This window comes from Mus musculus, chromosome 5 (assembly GCF_000001635.26).
Source record: "Mus musculus strain C57BL/6J chromosome 5, GRCm38.p6 C57BL/6J".
Classification (NCBI taxonomy): domain Eukaryota; kingdom Metazoa; phylum Chordata; class Mammalia; order Rodentia; family Muridae; genus Mus; species Mus musculus.
Window position 1 is genome coordinate 17,975,804 of NC_000071.6, and position 26,558 is coordinate 18,002,361.

Consider the following 26,558-nt stretch of genomic DNA (forward strand, 5'->3'; position numbering starts at 1 on the left):
AGGATGTTGAATCTACGAACTATTAAGTGAATAAAAAGACTTTGTGCACCAATAAGATACTTTTGAATATTCAGGGTTCATTGAAGAACACTTTAAGATAAATTTCCTTATGCACATAAATAGTATTACAGTTATCAGAGAGTGAGCTTCTTAGAATATGCACTTGGAAATACTGATTGGCAAGGTGTCTAGTTGCTTTTCAAAGCAAAACCAAACAAAGCAAAAATACTCACACATATCTGGATGGGAACACAAATGTCTGTTAATGTTAGAGATTGTGACGATGTAAGCATTAATAACTGATAAAGGCAAGCGATGTAAATACAGGATTCTGAACCACTATCTTCTCAAGTTTCCATCTTTTTAACTTAGACAGATAAAATGTTTGTGAAAAATATTGTTCAACTCATATTTTTTTGCAAACTAAAAGAGTACTTAATTTTTTATATTACTTTATAGATAAATCCTACAAAAATTCCATGGACAGATAATTTTAGGATTGCATAAACATATATAGGAAAGTTTTGTCAGTTAATTTGAAAAGATTTGATTGACACACACACAAAAAATGTCATTTTGTAAAACATTAAAAGAATATATTGGCAGACTGGCAAAAGAAATATATGAAATCCAAAATCAAAATGGGATGACAGGAATTATATAATTAATCCCAAATATAGTGGCTAAGTTCTATCAGGACATTCATTGACATTTACGACGCCATCATGTAATACTGTTAATAATAGTTATGTCAATAATAGTCATGTTAATAAGTCATGATAATTATATCAAGAGAGGCAAAAAGATAAATCAAAATGTTCATCTGCACCTATACAAAACAAACTAGAAGGATAAAGGAAGTCCCTTATAGATAAATAGTCTGCAGAAATCTTTTTTTATATATTTTTTATTACGTATTTTCTTCAATTACATTTCCAATGCTATTCCAAAAGTCCCCCATCCCCTCCCCCCCCCACTCCCCTACCCCCCCATTCCCATTTTTTGGCCCTGGCGTTCCCCTGTACTGGGGCATATAAAGTTTGCCTGACCAATGGGCCTCTCTTTCCAGTGATGGCCGACTAGGTCATCTTTTGATACATATGCAGCTAGAGTCAAGAGCTCCGGGGTACTGGTTAGTTCATAATGTCGTTCCACCGATAGGGTTGCAAATCTCTTTAGCTCCTTGGATACTTTCTCTAGTTCCTCCATTGGGGGCCCTGTGATCCATCCAATAGTTGACTGTGAGCATCCACTTCTGTGTTTGCTAGGCCCCGGCCTAGTCTCACAAGGGACAGCTATATCACGGTCCTTGCAACAAAGGCTTGCTAGTGTATGCAATGGTGTCATCGTTTGGAGGCTAATTATGGGATGGATCCCTGAATATGGCAGTCTCTAGATGGACCATCCTTTTGTCTCAGCTCCAAACTTTGTCTCTGTAACTCCTTCCATGGGTGATTGTTTCCAATTCTAAGAATGAGCAAAGTGCCCACACTTTGGTCTTCGTTCTTCTTCAGTTTCATATGTTTTGTCTGCAGAAATCTAAATATCACACTTAATGATGAGCAACATTAATATTGTTGTCTATAGACACTAAAGAAGGATTCATGATGATAAATGTGCTTCCTGTTAACAGAATAAACACTAAGGTTTTCCTGCCCTTGACTCATCCCTGACAAGCTCTAGGCAGATACCAGGAATTTGGGTGAAGGTACATAGGTATGAATTTCAATCAAGTAGGTTCTGTTGATAGATAACACACAAAGATAAAACAAATTAAGAATGTGATTGATGGGAAATTGCAGAAAATAAATAAAAGCTCAATGGTTTTTATTCTTTTTCTTGACTTAAATTCAACAGACATTTGAGAAAATTCGACTTTAGAAATATGTTTCAAATAAGCAAAGAGGAGTGTAATACATATTCATAATGCAGTTCAAGAAAATCAAATTTATTATTTGAGGATGACTTCACATTGAGAAACATAGAAAGTTTTGAACAACTGTGGGCAAAATGTATGAAAGGAACATAACAAAACAGTAAGATCAAAAAAGAAAAATGAAGACATACTAATCATAGTATATACTTTGAAAAGTGTTTTATTTAAAACAAAAGGCTGTGGCTGAAGTGGCTTCCTTATGTTGTTATACCTGGATATCAGTGCTCTTAAACACCCACTGCAGCAATAGCAGAAGTCTCAGAACCTTGGCACTGGCATGAGGTGGGCAGAGTGTAGGGAGTCTAGCAAGCATGATCCATAAGAAAGTATTAAGGAATGGAATGGCTGGAGAGAGACTAAGAGGACGAAAAGCTTAAAGCTCTTCCACGGGTCCTGAGTTCAGTTCCCAACACCCACATCAGGTGACTCAGATTCCTGTAATTCCAACTGCAGGGGATTTAGTGTTCTTTTCTAGACGCTCTGAGAGCTTGCCCTTGTGAGTATATACCCATAGACAAATATATGGAAAATATTAAAAAGTAAGAAAATATAAAGTCACAAATAAAAGAGTGGAAGATACTTTACTTGAAGTGTTTTTACTTAAACAGATGAAAGTGAAAGACCCCCATTTCTAGGGAGACTCTCACTCAAGTCCTGGGATGAGCTGACCGTTCTTGATGCAATAGCGCATGAGGTTTAATCAGGTATGAGCATGCTGAGGCCGAGCTCCTAACCCACATAGGGGCAGAGGAGATCAACCCCCAGCAGTTGCAGTTGAGGGTTTTTAAGGAATAAACCGTAAAGTGATGGGAGGATAGAACCACAAAGAAGGGGGATGCTGAGTAAACATCGTAAGAATGGGGATGGTGAATTACAGCTCATCTCTCATGAAAAGGTTATAGGCTATCTTTGGCAAACATTCCTGGTCCCTTATACCATGGGTTAGGTGCCTGGGCGGGTCACCTAGTGGTCATCATTCTCTCAGGCTGAAGGCGAAAGAACAAAGAACTCCATGCTGGGCTTCATTTCTAGGGGTCTAAGAAACACATTGAGTTGGGGTCTTACAAAAGCATATTTGCCACATCGGAGGAAACAGTATTCTCCAAGTCATTTGTATCTGTAATTTGTTCTCCAAAAGCCCTAAGAGGTGCACACCGATAATATGATTTGATAAACAAGGAAACTGATGATCACAGAGATGAAAGTTAGTCACCCTGTCTAGTAAAAATCAGAAATGTATGGAAGCTAGCTTAAATTACATACATAAATACAATATATTTCTTCATCTCCAAAGGTACATGAACAGTGTTTCTTTTCTTTTTTCTTTCATCTTTTGAAAGACCCACAACGTGAGGACTCCCCCACATTCTGACTCAGGAGAGGCAACACCCCAAAATCACCAACGAGAAACGGTCTTGCTGCAAACTGCAAGAGGATTTTTATTCAAGAGCGCTCTCGGGCCCACAGTCATACACCACGCAGGGGTAGAGGACTGTGGTGCCCCGAGTAGCTGGGTCAGGGGGTATTTAAAGGAAGAAACCATAACTCAAGGAAGTGGGGAGGGCGTTGTTGTAAGATACCAAAGATACCAGTTAAGAGTCACAAGGAAGTGCAAAGTCACAAGTGCCACGAGGAATACCTGGTAATTCTGAGGGTTATTTCTCAAGACAGTTTCTAAGAGCCCCTAACAATCTAAGAGCCCCTAACAATAGAACATTTGCATTGCAGGTTCCAGTAATGGTCAGGGTGCCATTCTTTGAATTGAACCCAGGAAGCAGGTGGGTGGAGGAATGTCGCTATCTGTTTTATGACCAGCACACCTTGGAGCACTGGGCCACAGAGGCCACATTCCCAAGCCTGGGCCTAAAGGCCTAAAATTTTGTTTTCACGTTTTACTTCTTTCACTTTCAGTTCAGTAAGTTTGAATGGCTTTCATGCAAATGATGGAGATTTTTAATTTTACTCATGAGAATTATTGTGTGACATGTTATTCCTGAAAAAGACTCAACATGATGAGAAGTCGACACTTCGTGGGTCTCTCTGCTCCTAGATTGTTGGCCAATGCAATCTATGAGGAAAGTGGGTGCAGAAACCTAGAGGGGCGGGGCGGGGTGCGGAGGCGGAAGGAGGAGTGGTTGCACAGCCTTGTGAGTTGCATGGAGAAAGACTGCAATGGGATCTGATGTCAGTAGACAGATCAACATTACTTGGGATGATTGACGATTTATAGTTTTGGGGGACCAAGGGTAGGGACATCCAGTATAGCAAAGGTCGTTGGCTGGGGACTTAGGGTACCTAGAGCCCCTCATTAGCATGGGGAAGCATTTTGGGAATCTCAGGTGCTGGCTGAACACGTTCTGTCAGGAGAAAAGAAATTGGTCCTACAATCTAATTGAAGCTACAAGACTTTCCTCAGATAGAGATGTGTATGGAGGCTTGGATTCCACAGACAAGGTCAGAGAATGAGAAACCTTGCTAATAAAGGGAGTTTCCCATATTTCACCAAGCCCAGAGGCTATCTGGTCAAGGTGTGCTTTGACCTTAATTAGCAAGTAAGTTTCCCACTATACTTGAATACAAAATATGTCTATAAAAGCATAGTTTTCATTTCAACTTAAAATAGTTTAAGTTGCAGGGCTTTGGGGTGTGTGTGTCTTGCTTCTGGTTTATAATAAAGACACAGATATCTGGCCTTTTTTGGCTTGGGCAGTCTCAGCTAGCTCAGCTAACATAAGCCAACTTCACTGCCACTGTGTTCCAACCTCGAGGTGCTCTCTGCTTCTTTCTTGTCCAAGTTTCTGTGTCTTGCCTCTGTCCTTCTGCCCAGTAGTTCTGTCCCAGCTCCTGCCACCAACTCTTTTATTTATCAAAAGTCACACTCTTGTGGGTGGGGGGAGCTATTAACATAGTGGGAGAGGTTCCACAGTTTACATCTGGACTATCTTTAGGTTGCCTTTTGGCCAAGTTGGAGACAATGTGACCTTTTGTGACCTCCCCCACAGCAGCGCTAGCTTTTTATCATGATAATCTCAGAGAACCCTCTTTTAGGGCAGGTAAGGAAGTTATAAACTTTTACTTATCTGGCAGCATCTGGTGCTGTCGACGCAGCAATTAACAAGGAAGATACAAGGACTTACGTAGCCATTAGATACAATAAATGTGGGTGTAGGTCATCCCAACTCTCCCCCATAGTTCAAGAAAGGGCTTTATCTCTAACATCTGTAAAACCTGTATACACTAAGAACAATTGTGAGAACTACCAGGGGAAGAACTATGTTTACAATGTTTATTCCATTTCTATTTGGGAACTTGAGAAATAAAGTACTCCACTGTTTGTCTCATCTTGGTGAGCCCAATGTACTGTAGGTTTGTGTCTAATGAACACAATGAGAAGTCCCCTTTAAGTTTATACTTAGAATACAACGAAAGAAAACTTAAGATGTTGAGCTTGTGAATATGATATTACCAAAACTCCATTGATTAATTTTCAAATTTTAATTATAACAGTAGCAGAGTGAGGAAAAGTCATCTGAAATGTTTTTCATTCTGTTTAATACCTTAAAATCACTTAAATCGCTTTCTTATCACTATTTAAGCTTTCATATTCTCCAGCCTTCATAACTTTCACAGACCAACCTTAAAGCACCATCCTAGATCTTATAGCACTGTCTTAGGTCCTACAACGTAAACTTCAGTATCCTCAGCCCTTATTTAAAAATGGTAACAAGGAAGACTGTATCTAGACTTAGTAGCGGCAGCTTTAGGAGAGTGAGGACCTTTGCCTGAGCTTAGAATTGAGAACACATCTGGAGACTTAGTTTCTGTTGTTAAACTGATCATTCTTTCACTGAACAGATAGTCTGGGTCCCTCTGTGATCAGCAGGGGCATCAGCCTTTGGCTACCAGACCCAGAAGATCTGACAGACTTTCCTGGGAAGCAGAAACTTAAGGAATGACTGTCCTACTTTTCTAGGCCAAGAGAGTCATTCAACTCCCTTGTGTCCTGCTTGCCCACAGTTGGGACCAGCAGTCACTCAATGGCTGTTTTGCCACGTTTGAAGCAAACTTAAGGTGGAGGCTCTTCTTTGGAGGAAAATACGGGTGCTGCCAGGAGCTGGCATGTCTCTCTATAAAGAAAAGCTTTTTTTTTTAATTAAACATTTTAAATGCCATATTCTGCAGGTCTCTGAAGCACTTGAAAATCATCTATCTATCTATCTACAGTATATCTAAATAGTTGAATTTTTTGTTTGTTTGTTTCTAGTTATCTGTGTTAGGCTTAACATAGAAAACATATACAAGAGACTAAATGAGGCTTATTCCTATCATTAATTATGTCCATTCTTAGCATGAATACAAGTAAAATTATGAATTAATGTATTAAAGGATTTTATCATTTATAAGGTGACTGACTACCAACTTGTATTTCTTAATTATCCTTAACAGTTTACAATAGTAGTCTTTATAAGACTAGGACTTAGGTTTAGCCTTTAGCATCATGATTTGGAATTGAAGTTCTTCTAGTATCACAATAAAACTTTCAATCATAAATACAGTTGAAAGAGAGACTGGAAACTTTACTGACCCAGAGGATATGGCTTGAAACCATTTAAACTTTCCACTATTAACGCACACCTGGAAACAAATATGATACAGCATTACCAGGAGAATTGAATTTATGTGAACACATATGTAGAATGTGTGTGAGTGCATTCCTCTCTATAGTCCTCATTTTTCTCGTGCAGAGATCAACACAGCCACAAGACTGGTGCATTCTAACTCCCTCTCTATTATACAGTTATATGATTTCATTAGCCTAGAAAATTATCATATATATCAACACATGTCAAATTATTTAATGTCATGGTGCCCTTTTTAGCCAAAGGAGCAAACAAACTCTGTGTGCTTCAGAAGAGCTCAGTTGCAGTTATGAATATTGTACAGATTTCAGATTCTCTTTTCATATTTCTACATAACAATAGTTTTGTTCATTTGTATTTTATTATTTTCTAATTGTGTGCATTAAAATGCAAATGAAGTACAGTTTTTAATTGTTATTTGAAGCATTATCTTCTTCAAAGAAACAGTACGTGTCTTGCAAAAATTCCTCTGGTGCTCTTTAGCCTAGAAAGTAACGTTAGTTATGCCCACACTTTAGAAGGAAGGAACTATTTTAGGCTGTACTGAGCAGAGGCAAGCATGCTGTCCTGTGTATATTTAGTCCTGTAACATGACCTAATCCTCCAAGAATGGTGTGATGATCGTGAACTAAGACCCACTATCACTGTGAGAATGGGAATGAACAGTTCATTTCTGAGGCGCTTGGAGATGGAGTTTGAAATAATGAAGGAGACTTTTAGATGAGTTGTTTTTTATTTAGAAATTATGCCAGTACAGCAGTTAACTGTTTGAGACTTCACCCAGAACAGTAAACTTACTACAGAGAGCAAAGAAAATCTTTTAAAATTTTTACAAATTTTTAAACGCTGCTTTACAAAATAATTATAACCAAATATAAATTATTAATATGAAGTTCCATAAAAAGTTATCTTCTACTTTATAGCAATTAATTATTTTATATCACTTAAGTACATAATTAATTACTTAATAAGTTACAAAGAATTGTTATATACTTACAACCCTTCTAGTGTCAGAAATAATTTGGGAAATTCCAGTATTAGTGTGATTCCATCTGATTTTGACTTTTGCCCTTAGTATTCATGGATTACACACCAGTGGTTTCAAGCAACTAAAGATGAAAAATGCCTGTAACTTTGACCTGTATTTAATACATTGAGATTTTTTATTCTCATTATCTTATCGACAATAGAAAATAACAATGGTTTACATCATAGTTACAATACAGTTATAATTGTAAATAGTGCAGCAGTTTAAAGCACAGTAGTGAATCTGCATAGGTTATGAACAGATATGATATCCTATTATATAAGAGACCTGAGCATAGGAGCTTTGTGCCTTCAAAGGACTCCTATAATCAACCTAGTTTGTTATTCTAAATGTACATTTACTCTTTGTCATAACCTAAAAGTCACCCTTTTTATCCACCTAATGTGTGACACAGTTTTGAGTATTCTATACCAGAGAAATAAAATGATTTATGTCTGCAATTTTTTTTTTACCTGACCAATAGTGGGTCTTAAGTATTAAAACATTTCTTTAAAATCCATGATGTTATAATCATATAACTTTCAAATTTTACTTCCGTGTGTGTTGTGATACAGATGAAACTATGGCCTCCCACATCTAGACATATATTCTACCTCTAAGTTGTATCCTGCTGCAAAATTCATATACATTTTTCTTGGTTCTTAAGAATGATATTTCACTTGATTGAAAACACTTCAGGAGTAAGTTTGACTTTGTTAAGGGAATCATAGACAATATATAATTATTTTAAAGTTTTAATTGATGGTCAAGAAGAAGCATTCTTTTCCCTGTTTCAAAAATGCTCCAGGCTTTTCCCATCAGTCACTTCACTGAGCAAAATATAGGACAAAGTAAGCCTGAAGAAGTAGGACTGAAGCTTCTTCTATCATCTCATTCCCACCGCTGAAAAACTTTTGGTCAGTAAAACTGAACACGTGTACTTGATTTGGTGGCGTGAGATTGTATGGAACTTGGTTTTCTGACACTTACTTTCCAATATCCACTTCCATTGCTAGTGGCTAAGTATCCAGGGCTGTGCAACTGTTTGCTGGGAGAACGGATCCCTAGAATCCACAGGACCTAGTTTTAAAATCAGCACTGCAAAAAAAAGAGGATTAAAAAAAAATCTATGAAGGAATATTGTCAAATTGCTGTGGCTGATTTTTGCATTCATTAGCTTTGTTTGTAAGTTCTATGACCTATGGCAGAAAGCACCCTGGCATAATAATGGAGGCGAATCGTGGGCAGTTTATCCAGCAGGGAGAATCGGTGCATAACCACCTGTCAGTGAAACATTATTTATTATAGCCTCACCACTCCTTATTTTTCTGTATCACAGGCAGCTGTTTAGACAACTGCAGAAATCAGATACATTAAGATTTGCCAGGGACAATAAAAATGTTCTGCCATAAGGGTTAAATTTAGATACCTCTCTATCTGCTCACCCAGGCTCAGGAAATATGTAGAGCAAGACCATACAGAAGTACTTCAATAGAAAAAAATGTTGTCTCATAAAAGGGACAAAATAAAATAATGTCATACAATGCATTTTGATATTATTTTTCTCCCTCAATTCCTTCTAGACCCTCCCAAGCCCCATCCAGTTTTAGGATCTCTGTCTCTCTGTCTCTCTCTCTTTCTCTTTTCTCAAAAATCAAACAAAGAAAACCAATAAAACAAAAAGAAAGAGAAAGAAAGAAAGAAAGAAAGAAAGAAAGAAAGAAAGAAGGAAGGAAGGAAGGAAGGAAGGAAGGAAGGAAGGAAGGAAGGAAGGAAGGAAGGAAAGACATTTTGTGTTGGCCAGTTGCTCTTGGGCATGGAACGTGCAATGATTCCAGGTTGGTACACTCAGGGACATGCCTTTTAAGAAAACTGATTTTTCCTTTCCTTTTCAAATAGCTTCTTGGTCGGCATAGGTTAGTTTTGAATTACAAGTTCAAAGAATCATTTCTTTCATGTGAAATATATCTCATTCTGATGCATGGGGATGAGATCATAAGCGTGGAGCAGGAAGGAAGCACTAGAGAAAAACTGGAGGTCAAGTAGGTAGAAGTGGGATTAAAATTCATCATTGTGCTCTCAGGGACCTCTAATTCATATTCATCGGTATAATTTTAATAAAAGCTTTAGATTTAGTTATTATTCAAATTACATTTTGCTTATATAAAAATCATAAAACATTAAGTCAAGATAACTGCCTGCCATACACAGATGCAAAAACAAACAGAGGTCATGACTTTTTAGTTTTCATTTCTCAAAACGCTTGTCCTTAACATCAAGAGAGATTCAGGCAGTATCTTCAGAAGGTCCTGACTGACAACCTAAAACAGCCACTAAGTTTTCACCAAGAACTATTATGTCTGTTAAAGATCATGTGAATTTTGGGTTTTTCTATATGATGCTAGTTTTCTATATGATGATAAGTTAATGCCAAAATCTCGTATAGTGTACATCATAAACTGTAATACATGTTGTGGATAAGGGTGAATATAACATCTGTGATACCACTGCTGGTTCCTCATTTTTACCTCAGCATATACTGATCTTACTGCATGAGACATTCCATGTCATCCCATATGCATTAGGGCTCCTGGCAGTTAACTAAAGTTGTTAAGATGCTTCATTCTTCTGAAAAAAGGAAATTATAGCTATGTCTAAGGCTATGATAGGCTTCTGAGGACAAGAACATATTTTAATCAGAATAAATTTCTGTTTGAACAGTTCTCAAATAAAATTATTAATGGTTCTCTTCTTTTGTCATTTATTCAAGCAAAGATGCAAAGACTCATCTCAGGAGGCCAAGAACAATGTACAGTCTGAAATTGTGAATTATGTATGTTATACGGTTGCAAACTAGGAGATATAAACATCTCAAATAATGTTTAAATTTAAAATGTAATTTTCTCTATTAGTATGTATTATTTTCTTTAGAAGTTACATAAAAAGAGGTAAAAAATTTATGCATGATAAAATAGGTTTTAATATACTATCTGTATATCAGTGAATAACATCTGCTTCATTTTGTTTCAGGAGCAGGTGAATCTGGGAAAAGCACTATTGTTAAACAAATGAAGTAGGTACAGAAGTATTTTGAGTGTTTGCCATTTGATATTTCTCTATGCATTGAACAATTCTGTTTTAATTATTTATTTTAGTTTTTATTATAATATAATTTCATTATTTTTCCCTTTACTTTTCTCCCTACAATTCTTCCCACATCCCCCTTCTTGGTCTTTTCCATATTGATTGCCTCTTTTTTCAGTAAATTTTGTTACATATTTATGACTAAGTATGATCTGCTAATGAAGTCTCAGCAATATGACTGATTACTAATCATGAGCTGAAATAGGACTAATAGACATCCTCACGTGGACAGAGGAAGCCCAAGAGACTTCAATCCTACACAGAATTACAGGGACATAATGGAGGCTAGCAGCTGCACAAATAGTCTTCTACAGAGAAGAGACACCAATTAGTTGCCCAATAACAAATGGTAAGCCCGGAATGCACACATACAAGTAACATTATACACACTGAAAAAATCCTAAGAGGAATGCTTTGTGTGCCACTTTTCAGAATTAAGGTAATCGCTTCAGTATTTGTGGGTAGTGGCAAAGTTATCCTGACTTTTAGAGTGTGTATATATTCTTTTTTATTGTTCAATAAAAAGTGTAATTTCTATTTTTCTTTTGAATTTTACCTTTCAACAGTATTAATCCCAGAAGTTATGTCTTAATCATACCAATCCTCAAATGATCTAGATTTGTAACATTGTGACTATAAGGCAAAGACATTTCAAATATGTCAATCAAGGATCCATTTGGAATTTGGCAGAAATTGGCCTTTTTTTTTTCTATAGTACGGGAAATGTTTGTTCACTAATATCACTCCAAAAGATTCTGATGTGCTCTTACATTAATTTTTCTATCCATTCTTTACAATGGGGTAACTGCCTAATTTTCTGAATACAGAAGCATTAAACAAAACTGCAATGATTAAAATCTTCAATTAAAAAAACAAACAAACAAACAAAATGAGGTTAGATAATCAGCGATGAAGCTCTTTGGTTAACCCAGCCCACTTTTTACTTTGATATTATACATCATGACATATTATGACATTAAAATCTCATGTGATTTGCCTATCAATTTACTTATGACTTTTGAAGTTTCATATATAGGTGCCAGAAAATATTTAACCCTTCCATCTGTCTCTAAACCATACTTTATGACTTTTACCCCATCCTAACAGCAAAGTTATTTCTCATTCTTTCAGATAATTATTCTTTTCTACTACCCTCTTATTTAGGACATAATCACACTTTGTTATCTTATTTTTTTATGTCTCTATGTTTTATAATCTTAAATATAGTTTTTTAATGAAGTGTCATTTTGCTATATAAAAAAATCAAATATTAAATCATGTATAAGTAGACAAAAATAGAAAACTGGAAAGCCAATAATAATTATTATAGATATATAACTGGCTAATATATAAAGAAATATAGGCTGATATTTAAAACAATAATGTGCCAAATACATGGATACAAAGAAAAACCAATGAGCAGTTGGAGTTTAACTACCTGTAACAAAGAAGTTAAATAATATAATTCATTCAAACTTTACTATCTGTAAAATAAAAGCTCTAGTCAAAAATTAGGCATTCCATCTTACAATAAATTATAAAAACATAATTGTAGCTTGATGTGGTAGTTTATTCTCATAACCCTCAGAGGCTGAGACAGGAGGATTGCTACAAGAATGAGGCTAATCTGTGCTATAAAGAAGGTATGTTATATCAACCAGAGCTGCTAATAATTTTACTTCTAATTGTAGAAGTACATTTTGCAAAAAAATTAGTAGGAATACTTTTTCTATATTTAATATAGATTTCTGGTGGAGAGATGGTTTGGCTGTTAAGTGTACTTTGTTGACTTTGCGTAAGATGAAAGTTAGTTTCCAAGAACTCCACCCTTTTTCATGCTTCCTGTGGATCCTACACACCATACCCCATGCCCCCACATGTCTTTCCTTCCCCCAGCCTCTAACCCCAGCAAGTCCTTTCAACAAAGATAACAGGCAAGCAGGTCAGTAAAACTTATGGCCACTTAAACCCATCCCTAACTGTAGTTGCAGGGTACGTGGTCCCATTTTCTGGTATCCAAAGGAACCAGGAACACATACAGGTTACTTACATAATCAGGCAAAAGGGGCCACAGAAAAAATAAATCTAAATCATATATACACATATAAATAACTAGGAAATTATAAGTATTTTTTGTCTATACATATTTCTGAGAAACTTCAATGAGATTTTGAAATATGTATAACAGAAGTAATTTAAGTATTCAAAGTATCAAACTATATGTAAAATATGATTTCTGCAATTATTTAAAATGGGAAAGTAGGAGATAAAGACTCCTAAATTAAAACAGAGTATAAGTAATCAATTTACAAAATGCTGAAACTATTAACCATCCATTTGAATTACTAATGCAACCAATGCATATGACTACAACAATCTTTGCCCAACACCGGTGCTTAGCACACGTCCAAACTTGTTAACTGCATATATCTGTTCACTTGTATCTATAAAGTTCCTCTTCCTTTTGACCATTAATGTGGATCTTATTATTCCAAAGTCATCAGATTATTATTTCTGCGACTCCTTGTCTTTTTTTTTTTTTTTTTAGTATATCTACCCGTAAAAGAATGTACTACATTTTCCCTAATGTCTCTTTCCATACACAGATGTGGCTATAAACTTTTATATGGCACAACAATCTTTGAAAATGATAATTCTTTCTATAATTTGTTGCTGCCCATTAGAAATTTTATCATGATGTTAAAATTTGATGGCTATGTTCTCTGAGCTATGTGTGATTTCAATGGCATTTGAAGATCCAAACTGTAAAATTGTTTTATAGCATGGCTGGTGGCTGCGGTGTGCAATAGCTGCTGCTGCATTGACAGAAATTCCACTATGGCTCTAGTGAGAGGAGAGAGAGGAGTGATTCATTCATTATTTCAGTATATAATGAAGAATTAAAATATGCAATAAAATCATATTAGTTTGAACAGAGCCATGAACCAACTTACAGCTAGAGAACTCTTTCTAGAAGAAATTGTATTCTTCTATTGTATGTTTCCCCACAGGCTGAGAAGAATCAGAGGAACTTGATTTACCAAAGGAACTCGGATGCCCCACATTTATTCACAATTACCATTTTAATTTAATAATTAAAATCATTTTTTAAAAATGTTTGATGGAGGACTGGGATTTAGTCAACAATTATGCCTGGATATATTCAGAAATAACACTCTCTGCTTTCTTGTGGTCTAAGTCACCATCGAGCTTTTTCTTTTCTTTTTCTTTTCTCTTTTCTCTTTTCTCTTTTCTCTTTTCTCTTTTCTCTTTTCTCTTTTCTCTTTTCTCTTTTCTCTTTTCTCTTTTCTCTTTCTTTTCTCTTCTCTCTTCTCTCTTCTCTCTTCTCTCTTCTCTCTTCTCTCTTCTCTCTTCTCTTTTTTCTCTTTTCTCTTTTCTCTTCTCTTCTCTTCTCTTCTCTTCTCTTCTCTTCTCTTCTCTTCTCTTCTCTTCTCTTCTCTTCTCTTCTCTTCTTCTCCTCTCCTCTCCTCTCCTCTCTTCTCTTCTTCTCCTCTCCTCTCCTCTCCTCTCCTCTCCTCTCCTCTCCTCTCCTCTCCTCTCCTCTCCTCTCCTCTCCTCTCTCCTCCCCTCTCCTGTCCTCTTCTCTTCTTCCTTCCTTCTTTTTTTTTTTTTGCCTATTCAAGTGATTTAATAGATTAACGCAGATAAGCATGGACCTGTTGAAAATAAACATGAGCATGTGTTGGTAATCAAATGTAAAGGAATAAATTAAACACACACACACATACATTCACTCCTCTCAGTGCCTGGCCCTTCCATTTGCTAGTTTAAGTTCTTCAAAGGCATTGAAGAGGTGTTTGTGCTCTGTTTGCCCCTTATGCTTGAGGTTCCATGTGTATAGGCACAACATGAATCTCGAGAAAAGTGACAGTCAAAAAAAAAAAAAAGGCCCCCAAAAAACCCAAATAAACAAACGAAACAAACCCAAAGCACTGTAAAAACAATATAAAATAAACAAAAGAGCAACAGAAAGAAACAAGAATTTATCTCTTAGTGAAGATGCAAAGATGCAACAATGAGCACTAGCACAGAATTTTAGCTTTAAAGGGAAATCCATTTCAAGGTATTATTCTTAAACCCTAAGTTAAGGTTGACTTCCAAGTGAATGGGTGGAAGGAAGAGAGGAGCCCAGCCAACCCTACGGTCTGGGTAATTCAGTTCTCTAGACCCTGGAGCACGTACGCACATGGAGGAATGGCAAGGGATTCAACAGAGAGCAATTACCTGAACAAAAAAATAAAAAAAGAATGCCTTTGTTAATGCTGTAAATAGAAAGCAGGCACTCCTACTTCCAGTTGTTCCAAGTATGTCTTAAATGATGGGAAAAGCCAGGGCCGTTCCACTAAGTGACTTCACATCCTGCAGAAATCATGGTGTAAACACCGCATCAGAATTCGGGTCAGGAGGCTCATCTCTGACCTGGAGACCAGGGAATTTCCTTCTTGAAAATGGAGTCTAGGTTGTAAAAAGAAAAATCTTTGTGACTTATATATTTGAAAAAGTATTTGATCTAGAACAAGTTTTAAGTTCTTTTTATATTTAACACACATTCCTCCCACATTATGTGGAAAAGACAATGAATGAGAAACATTCTCAAGTGTTAAGTTGTCCAAAGTCAGCACACACCCTCATTAAAAGCCTTTCTTTTTAAAGTTATGTACAGTGCTTTTATTCAACCTATTTATTACTGATGGTCATTTGTGCTACAACAGTTCACCTCACAAAAGCTTTTCACATTTAATTGCAGGATCATCCATAAGAATGGTTACAGCAAACAAGAATGCATGGAGTTTAAAGCAGTGATTTACAGTAACACATTGCAGTCCATCCTAGCTATTGTGAAAGCCATGGCTACACTGGGGATTGATTATGTCAATCCTAGGAGCCGAGTAAGTATGCCCATGTGATTAATTACATGGCTAGGGTGGGATGAGGGCTAAAATAATCTTAAGATTATGCCTGTTGTCCCATTATGTGTCTAGGAATCAAAAATATAATAATTTTGCAAATATTAACTGTCTTCAACTTAAATTTTATGATTTTTCTCTGAATGAAAACATCTCTTTTTACTGTGTACTATAATTTTATTAAAAAGGAACTGTTTTCTAGGAATTAAACTTAGTATTAAATATGGTAGTAGAGAAAAAAAAGAAGCATAGCTGTACTGTGGTTTATAACATAGCATCTATCTACAAGAATTTTTCCTGTATTTAATCAATACTTATTTCATACATCATGATGCATTAAAAATATACTTACTTTTAAAACAGATAATATGTTTAAAACTATTTTATTATAAAAACTATGCATATATTATTGTCTAAAAGCCAATAGGTAACCCCAATCACAAGAAAATCATTAAAAGACCTTCTCCATTTCTATGTGTCCCCTCCCAGAGTAGCTGGTTATCTCCAGAGGGCATCAATTGAACAGTCTCCAATAGGATCAGGGTACAGGAACCACAGGTAGAGGAAAAACCATATGCAAGACTAGCAAAAGACTCCAGTGCTTTCCTACTCTCCTTCCCTTCCCAGGTTTGAGCATGTAAATGAGGCTAGGAAATTATTGGGATAATAGGGAAAATACCCATTTCTATGCTGTTAATTTTTTTTAATTCTTTCATATATTTTATCCTGGCCACAGTTTCCCTCTTCTCCCCTTCTTCAAGTCTTGCCTCCCTCTACCTCTCATCCCACCATGTCCACCTCCCTCCACCTACCCTATTCCCCAGATCCACCCCCTCCCACTCTCCTTTCCAGAGATCCATCTTTCCACCTCCCCTCAGAAAAGAGTATGCCTCCCAGAGACAACCACCAAATAAGGCATAACAAGTTACAATTAAGACCAGGCACATGCCATCACATCAAGGCTGGAAAAGGCAACCAGTAGGAGGAAAAGGGTCCCATAAACAGGCACAGAGTCAGAGACAGTCCCTGCTCCCACTGTTGGGAATCTCACAAGAACACCAAGCTACTGAGCCATAACATATATGCTGAGATCCTAGGTCTGACCTTTACAGGCTTTCTAACTTCTGAGTCCCTAGTCAGTTGACTCATGGGCATTGTTCTCCTGGTATGTCTTTGACCTCTCTCATTCCTCTGATCCCTCCTCCTCCTCCTCTTACTCCTCCTCCCCCTCAGGACTCCTGGAGCTCCACCTAATGTTTGGTTGAGACTATGTCTCTCTTTAGCTACTGGATAAAGTCTCTCTGGTCTATTTGATGAAGATTTTACTAGACTCTGGTTCCAGAATATTATGCAGACAGGACAAGCTGAAGTCCAAATGTTTTGTGGCTGTGTTGTTCCAATTCCTCCAACAGAAGCCTTCTCTGGATACTGAAGATAGCAAGTTCAGGCTCAGGGTCCTCTATTACCAGGAGTCTTTGCTAGGGTTATTCTCATAGACTCCATGGAGTTTCGATAACACGAGTTTCCACTTCACCCATGAAATGTCCTCCAGATCCAGTCCATTCAGGTAATCCAGACCCAGAGACACAAACATGTACTCACTTATAAAGTAAAATAACTTACATGTGGACATTATAAAGTAGAAGACAATCAAGAACTCCAAGACCTCCTATTTTTATTACTCTATGATTTGTTGAACCAATTCTATTTATGGCTGCTCTGTTATCTCTGACTCTGGCTTTTCTTAAGCACACATAATTTTATAATGGTTCTTAAGAAATGGACTACTACTATAATCCTTATTTAAAGGTCAGAAAAAATAGAGCAACAATGGTTAGTTGGTTAGCCTCAGTCAGCTGACTCCTGGGGCTTAGCATACTGCTGCCTGGCTTCCATTACAGTATTTTGCCCTATGTGAAGATGGTTTTAAACGTTTTTCATGGCAACATTTATTTTACTTTTCCCTCCCAGGTAGTAATTAGTTAATAGAATGTGTGTGCCTTCTGTATTCTTTGACAGTGATTTAAAGGTCTTGGAATTTGCATATAAGAAATTACATGTATTTTTTGTCAAGGAAGTGGAAAATCACTAAACTTCCTATTGCTTCTTTTTAAAAATAATGTGAACTAAATACAGCACAAGTTTTATAAATAGTGATGTTGGCTGGTCCTCTTCATTCTTCAGGACATGGTGCTATACAAACGGAGTGCAAATGACAGACTCTAAACAGTACTACTATTAGCTTACTAAAAGCGTTTTTAAAAGTGTAAGTTTTGGCCACTGTACATTCAATGGTGCAATCTTTTTTAAAAAATATTTTTATTACATATTTTCCTCAATTACATTTCCAATGCCAATTCCCAAAAGTCCCCCATACCCTCCCCCCCCCCACTTCCCTACCCACCCATTCCCATTTTTTTGGCCCTGGCGTTCCCCTGTATTGGGGCATATAAAGTTTGCGTGTCCAATGGGCCTCTCTTTCCAGTGATGGCCGACTAGGCCATCTTTTGATACATGTGCAGCTAGAGTCAAGAGCTCCGGGGTACTGGTTAGTTCATAATGTTGTTCCACCTATAGGGTTGCAGATTCAATGGTGCAATCTTAAGCAACCATTTAAGTTGCTATGATGTCTCAGAAGCACCTGTGTCCTATCCTCCAGAATGTCAGGACACCATAGTTTTCTAGTCCTATACAGATCATATTTTTGTTTCAAATGAAGTAAACATTTGCACTTTTACTCATTCATTTAGTATTTTATTGAAAGGTGAAGATATGTTGTACCTGGTTTAAACTGTTTACCCAACAAATTAACTTCTAAGCACTACTTTGTGTGGCTTTCAGACCTATGATTTGGTGGATACTTTTGGTTATACAAGCATAGATACTTTCACATAACCATTCATTTGTACACCATCACAAAGATTTCCAATTAAAGACAGTATGTACAGGAAACCTATGTAAGTTGGTTTAGCCACGAGTATTTAGCTTTAAATAAAGCTACTATACATCTCTGTTTTAATTTCTTCATGCACAAAATGTTAACAGTCTCTTCATCAAATTACAAATAGTACTAAGAGACAAAAATATAAATAACCCATTAAAAATCAGAATACTTTAGAAAATAAGGTCCAGGTAAGTATCTTCTCCTTTTATTTTTCAATAATAGATACAAAGTAATTAAAGTTTTTACACAGAAATTCTCTCATCAGAGATCCTTTAAAATATTCTATGTTTATGTGGCAAACATTTGGGTTGCTTCTGGAGATACAGTAACTAATGTTAGTCATCTGTAGTTGAAATGGAAAAACTGTACTCAGAAAGGGGGGCTGGCTATTGATCTTTATAAAGTGTTTGGCACTTAAGCGGGTTAGCACAGCTGCATGTGAGTTTCTGTAAATCCTTTTCACTGGAAGAGTGGTTAAGACGGCTCACTGTGTCTTAGAAGTCTTGTGCATCCTCATTCTATAAGACGTTTACACATGCAAGCAATTGCAAACATGAATTTAAAGCTAAATGTGGTATTCTGTCTACGGATGTAAACGTAGGTCTTCTGGTCATGTTGTTACAGGCTATTGTGATTTACATAGAGGAACTTAAAGGGGTAGTAGATGAGAAGAAATAATCAAATGCTTAGAGGAAGAAAAAAATGTAGCAGGTAGTTGCATTTTTAATGTGACATTCTCTAGTTGTTACAAAGAAATAGGAAGCCTACTGACGAGAAGCCTAATGGCCCCGGGTGATGTAGTAAATACATATAAAGAGAAAAGAGAACCAGCTCCAAGGAATTATGCTTTGACTTCCACATGTACACCATGGCATACCTGAACACACACACATCATACACATCACACACACAAGTATAATAATCAGGATGGGAGTTATGATGATGATAATTAGAAAAAAATTGCCCAAAATGTTCTGCAATTGAATTCCTGTAAGCAATATATGTGGATCACCTGTGTCCTACAACAGATCAGGAATTCTCAACAGCTGTCAATATTCAAAGACTGAAAGTTTAGTAGCAACAGCATTTGACATTTTTAATTACTTCTCAAACAGACATGCAAGTCTTCTATTCCGGGATCTGATATATCTTTTTCTCTCTTATTTGGAAATGTGATTGCATGGTTCAGAATGAATTCAACAAGATTCTAAGTCTGCCCAAGGCACATAATAACAATGAAGAATCATTGTCTCATTTGTAAAGAAACACTTAGCACTAGGAAGGTTGAGAATCACTGCTTTGGGCTACATGGCGTCGAAAATGACCTGTGACCTTTCAATACCATTCCTCATGCCATGGGGATCCCCCCCAAGCATAAAATTCTTTTCATTGCTACTTCTTCTCTATAATTTTGCTATTGTTATGACTTAGAATGTAAATGCCTGTTTCTGATTGTCTTGGGAACTCCTGTGAACCCTAAAGCGCAGTAATCCTCAGGGTTTATTTAAAATGAAATTATAGAGGAGTAAAAAGCCCTTAGTTTTTCTAGAATTAGCATATTTGTTACTTTGGTTTGCTTGTTCAACAATATTTTAGCAACACGTATTTTGTTGCTCATCAGAGTGTATAAATGAACTAAACCACAAAAGTCTTTGCCATTGTATACCTATACACTAAAAAAACCAATAAAGTAAGAAGGGGAAAGGCACTTGAATAAATTCTATGAGTAACATGAAACAGGGGAAAGTGTACTTTGAGAGTGCTAGAAGAATAAAAAGGTAGAGTAAGATTCCTTAAGAATGGTTCAATCAAAGGGTCCAGGGACACACAAGAACATGACCCACATTGTCAACTGACTAGGGACGCAGACTTGCAGAAATCAGGGAGACTATATGGGTCTGACATAAGTCCTCTACTATGTTGTGACTGAATAGCTAGGAATTCTTGTAAGATTCCTAACAGTGGGAGCAGGGGCTGTCTCTGACCCTTTGGACTACTTCTGAGGACCCTATTCTTCCTACTGGGTTGCCTTGTCCAGCCTTGATGTGACGGTATGTGCCTACTCTTATTGTAGCTTGTTTGATGTCCCTGGGAGATGTACTCCTTTTTGAGGGAAGGCAGAGTGGGGAGTGGATGTGGGGGAGAGGAAAGTGGGGAGACTTCAGGGAGAGCAAGGAGAGGAAACTGCTCAGAATGTAGTATATGAGAGATGAATAAAAAAAGTAAGTAAGCAAATAAATATAGTTCTGCAAATATTTCTGCATAAAATGAGATGCACACAGCAACCCTCAAGATGGGGGTTTAATTTTAAAAATTATTTGTGTTTTTATGACTGTACGAGAGTATCAAGAATTGAAATGACCTACATTCAATGAAATGATGTTATGGTCTAGAAAAAGAAAATACAAATTTCCCTGTTCCTCAGGGTACTGGAGAGCAGCAGCTATGGAGCATGCATCACCTTGGCTGAAGGAATGAGTCCTAAGCTGTCCGGTTCTCTTTACCATGTAAGCAGTGAAGGAAGGAAGGAACCACAGGCTTTGAAGGAAAAGGTGGCATGTGCCTATAGAGCCAAGCCAAATGAATCAGCCCTAGAACAAAACAGTGACACTGGAGGTTACACCCACACCCTGTACCAAAAGACTCTTAACTTTGCCTGTAGAACTGAGCTGTCTGGAAGGTTACACACACACACACACACACACACACACAGAGAGAGAGAGGGGGGGGGCAGGGTTGGGGGGAGGGTTATCTTGGCATTCAAAGATTGTCTCATTTGTTTGGCCTGGTGGTATTTTGGTATGAGTCCATTGACTATCATTCCACAAGCTTCCACTAAATAGCATGAACTAAAAATCAAGAGGGTCTTTACTCAGGTGTGTGTGGGAAATGCAGAAATCAAGACATAATGAACAGAATAAGATGGATCCCCTACAGGAAAATACTAGAATTGAGGATCTGTTTGAAAGGATTTCGGGACATTTAAATGTTTTAGTAAAAATCCAATTAGCAATATAAATAAACTGTAGTTTAGCTTAATGTGGAATAACATGGAGGCATGGAAGAACATATTGGTTTATAAAGAATTGCTGAAAAAGCAGGTGATTTGTTTCTTTAGGAATGGACCCTGGGAAAAGTTTCCTCAATGCACCATTTGCCCCAAAGGCACATTAGCAGTAGAAGAACGTTCCAACTAAATGGTCAACCCTAAAAACATACACATATATGTATATACTCATACATATATTGCCTCCCTGTGTCCACTTCTCCCTCAGGATAGCCAGGCACATTGCACACCTAGCTGGACTGGAGGAAGAAAAGCTTAGCTGGGGCCCAGTGAATGCACTATAGGATCTGTGTCAACGATGAGGGCCCTGGTTGAACACAGCTGGGAACAGCTTTGGAGAACTGGTTCCTTTATTGATGGGGAGAAAGGGGTATTTATGTCCCTGTGGAGGTAGCCAGAGTTTCTGGCCAGGGCAAGGATGCTGGAAGATGCTTTATCTGCATACTCAGAGGCTGAAGGATCCAGAGGGGAAACCATACAAGGTAAAACAATGAGTGAATCATAATAACAGTCAGCGTAATAAATTCTTACACGGGTTAATGTGGGGAAGCCGGCTCTATGGCTTCAGGTTGGGAGGGGGAGGTAGCCAACTCCTGTAGTCTTCCTATTTGAGGTGTCTAGGGTTGAAGCTTCTTCAACCCTCCCTCTGAACCCTGGACCATTATGGCCCCACAATGGATGTAACAAAATAAATGAAAGAAATGGGCATGAATATGAAAGATAACAAACAGGGCCTTATGGGCAGTTTTGGGGAAAGGAGAAATTATTCAATTGTATTATCTCAACATTAATGAAAAATTAAGGGAACAGATCATATTTCACTAGATTTGTAGTTCTCTGTCTAATACGAAGGAAGAATTTTGAAATAGGTCTCCCACGATGCAAAAAAACCAAGGACAAATGCAAGAAAATAAGAAAATAAGACGTGTAGTTTGGTCTATTTAACAATCAATTGGTCATCTGATCTATTACCTGCTTGTAATAATAAAAACTCATCAGAAAGAAAGATGGAAACGTTTTCTTTTAGATTTAACATTCCTTAATAATAAAGATATGCTATTAATATCTTAGGCAAAGAACATACTTTTAATAAAACAGCAGAATAAAACTATAGTTGGCTGAAAATGACTGACTGATATCAGCAAGCACGAGTTCCTCCTGGATCTATTCACTCTTAGCAGTGGCACACTCTACAGACTCTGCTTGCCCTTGCCTCCTCTTCTGCTGCCTGTTGGATTGGTTGCCTTGTCAAGGGGAGCTCTGAGAGTACTTCGCTGTACAGGTGTAAATGCACACACTGTAGCATTTGCTGGTTATTGTAAGGAGGATGAGACAGAAATTATGTGTCCCACATTGTAACTTGTTATAATGATATTCACTAGCATGGTATTATGCAGGCAGAGCCTGAGCTTTGGATATTGACACTGGGGATCTGAGCCCAGACTTCTCTGTTTTCCTAACCAATTACCATGATCTATTTAACTACTCTATGACTCAAATTCTTAATCTTAATTACTTGTCAAAAGTGTTTTGGTTACTAGTATAAATTGTGGCCAGCCATAGATTGTTTATATTGAATTTATTTGTTTTCTAAGCTTCGATCCATCCTCATCACTTTCCACATCTTACTATGTACTGACATAATACTTACTCTGTTTTTTGATTCTTAGCCAATTCTTATGTCTGTCCTATGGCACATTAATGCAAAGGCACTCAGTTCACACCATTTAACGTACAGCGTCAGTACCTCTGTGTGTCTATACGTGTGTGTAATCACTTGCCCAAGTAATTAAAAGAAATACCTCATGCCAAGTAACATTTTATTACAATCTAATTTTTCTTTCACACCAGCATTTTAAACCAGGCCATAACAGACTAGCACTGTTATTCTTTGTGACAACATATTCAGAAATCAATGAAATATACCAAAGCATTCAAATTCTTCATATAGTATTTTGCAATTTTCCAAAGGTCAGCATTTCTAGATATCAGTCAACTACTATAATGAATTTTAGTTTAATTATTCTTCATAGATTTTGAAAAACTCTTCAGTGAAATGATTGACAAAATGAAAGGAACAAAAACCTTTTAGCGTGCTCTATTTAAAACAGTGCCTGTGCCTAAATAGCATACTTTTGTTCTTCCCACCAAAATATTATTCCAGGAGGACCAAGAACAACTTCACTCAATGGCAAATACACTAGAAGATGGTGATATGACTCCACAGCTGGCTGAAATCATTAAACGACTGTGGGGGGATCCAGGAATCCAAGCCTGCTTTGAAAGGGCATCTGAATACCAGCTCAATGACTCTGCAGCTTAGTAAGTCATTTTCTTGGACAAGAATTGCAGATGACACATAGGTTGTAACTTGGCACATTGTGCATGTAAGCACAAATAATGGGAAATGGTTTAGCATTTTATTATAAAAAAAAAAACCTGAGAGCCAGCAGAAAAGACATGAAACAACATACCTGAGAAGAAATATATACTACACATATCTTCTCTTAGTTAAAAAAAAAAATTACCATGATGTTCAATGCTTACTTAGCATGAACACAGACAGATGGCATGCGTGTTGATATTTGGAACTGTATGCATCTGAATCATATATTTCAGTGTTACTGAAATAACCCCTAGAATAAGTTTACTAGTGATATATGTGATAGACCACTAGGTTATTGAGCAAGACACAAAACTCTGGAAGAAAAGTCGATTGGCTTCAGATTTTAGCATATTGTGAAATCTCGTTAGAGTCAGCATAGCAAATATTGGCAAGTAAGTATTTAATGTTAATAAGGAACTTAGGAGAGCATTGCACTGTTTACAATAGAATTGTTGCCACGACTTCAAACTTCCTTGTTTCGAGTGCTTCTTGAATTATTTTCTGTATGAATCAACAAGAACATGTGATTTTGTTTGGCTACAAAAAGTTTGTGCAATTACTCGTTTTCTATTTCTTCCCATGCCTACAAACATAGAAAACATACAACATTGTCCTTGAATGAATCCCGTGACAAACCATGCAAGCCCTGAGGTTTAATTAAACAAGCAACAAAAAGTAATGTGGCTGGGAAGCAAAGCTCTCTTTAAACAGAAAGATGGGTCATGCATGACAATGACAATGCAGATTTGTAATCACTGAGTACCTTTGACCCATAAGTCTGTTTCTTAGGAAAAAACGACAGTGATGGATGGAGAGAGTCTGGAAAAAAAAAACATAAAAAGAAGTCCATGTGTAGTGAGCACATTTCTGTGATGGTGATGAGTGTTCATTTATTGTTAATTTCCACTGGGACCATTTCCTTTAGACAAAAGTATGGATTCCACTTGATGAGAGCAGGGTGTCACTCTATGACTACATAAACTTGGGAACATTTTCTCCAAGGTTCCAGTCTCTACCTCACTGTGATTATCAAAGTGATTTCTGTGGTACTGTAAAACCTTGCTTACCTGTCTGTGCTAATCATTGAGTAAATTAGATGCAAGCTTATACATTACATACAAAATGTTGCTTAGTTACCTCTGGGAAAGGTGAACCGAAAGACAGACATGTAAGTGTGTTCCAGTCAAGATTAATAAATTTCATTTTGAATAAATATTGCCTAGATACCTTCAATTACATTGTTAGTATGCTTGCCTCCTTGTTTGTCCTTTATATTTATAGTAAAAAATTTAACTAATTATAACTCAGATAACTAACCTGAGGCAATAAAATGACACTGTATTTCATATTTTAGATGATTTATTTGTTTAAATGCTTAGAATTTTTGACTAATAGTTTGAGTTGAGAATATTACCATACTGTTAAATATATCAAACATCTATTTCCATTGATTTTCTGAGTTCTGCCCATACTGTAAATAGTTTTTGAACACTCAGTTGATTTGCACAGCAGTATAATTTTATGAAAATTTATTTTCTCTCTATGTACTAGAAATATTTTCTACATAAACTGAATACTTGAGATATTAACTTTGGCAGCTTCAAAGTGTTACTATAGGCATATTAAATAAAAGCCTGCTAAAATGTTGCTAAATTTACATTATTTTCTTCCAAACGTTAAGAACATATTATTTTTTCAATTTTTGAATTAAATTACATACTTCAATTTCCATATCAGAGTGATCCTGCACTGCCTATTTATTTTGTTTATACTATATAAAACATTTTTTTCCAACTTTTTAGTGAAAGGAAGATTTTTTTTTTTTTTTTTTGCACATCTAGACATTCTGCAGATGGACGCTGCCAGAAGAGTAGAGCAGAATTCCCAGTTCCCGGGTTTGGCTGAAGATGCCACAAGCTCTAGGAAAAGCTCGGAGGAAAGGCCTCAGCTACCTAAGTTTCATGGTTTACTAATTAGGGCCACCTAGTGTGCTGTTTAAATTCCACAAGCATTAAGAGCAAATGTGGTTTACAAGGGACAGCACTATCTTTACAGGATTAGAAGTAAATAATCAACGCATTGTATGTGACTTGAGTCATAACAGCTAAAGGTTTAGAAACTACAGGCTTGGGCATCCAAATACCAAATTTACTTATTAAAATCAGCACTTTTGATGAAAATCTGCCAATTTGCTAAAGTCTCTTCTTTGCCTAAAGTGATTTACAAATGCAAAGAAAAATTATTTAAAATCTATTTTTGCTCAAGCTTTCATTAAATGGATTTGATTTCTATTTTGTAAGTATATCATGTTTTTTTTTAAACTTTTTTACTTGGACACAAAATGGCTGACATATCATGCACTTCTCACACATCAGATTTCATCAATAGAAAATGTACAATGCTTCAAGTAATAGTAAAAAAAAAAATTAAAATGTAAAATCTGCCAATTCATTCTTTGACACATTACATCTCAAGTCAATACCCAT

The 26,558-nt window shown here is 36.6% G+C and overlaps 1 protein-coding gene across 1 annotated transcript in view; it reads left to right on the forward strand.

Moving 5' to 3' along the window:
• Nucleotides 1-26,558, forward strand: part of Gnat3 (guanine nucleotide binding protein, alpha transducing 3) — a 57,099-nt gene that overhangs the window by 13,234 nt on the left and 17,307 nt on the right. Inside the window, exons 2-4 of the mRNA NM_001081143.1 lie at nucleotides 10,634-10,676; nucleotides 15,516-15,657; nucleotides 23,851-24,008. Of these exons, the coding sequence (NP_001074612.1) occupies nucleotides 10,634-10,676; nucleotides 15,516-15,657; nucleotides 23,851-24,008 (343 nt within the window). The remainder of the gene's footprint in view (nucleotides 1-10,633; nucleotides 10,677-15,515; nucleotides 15,658-23,850; nucleotides 24,009-26,558) is intronic.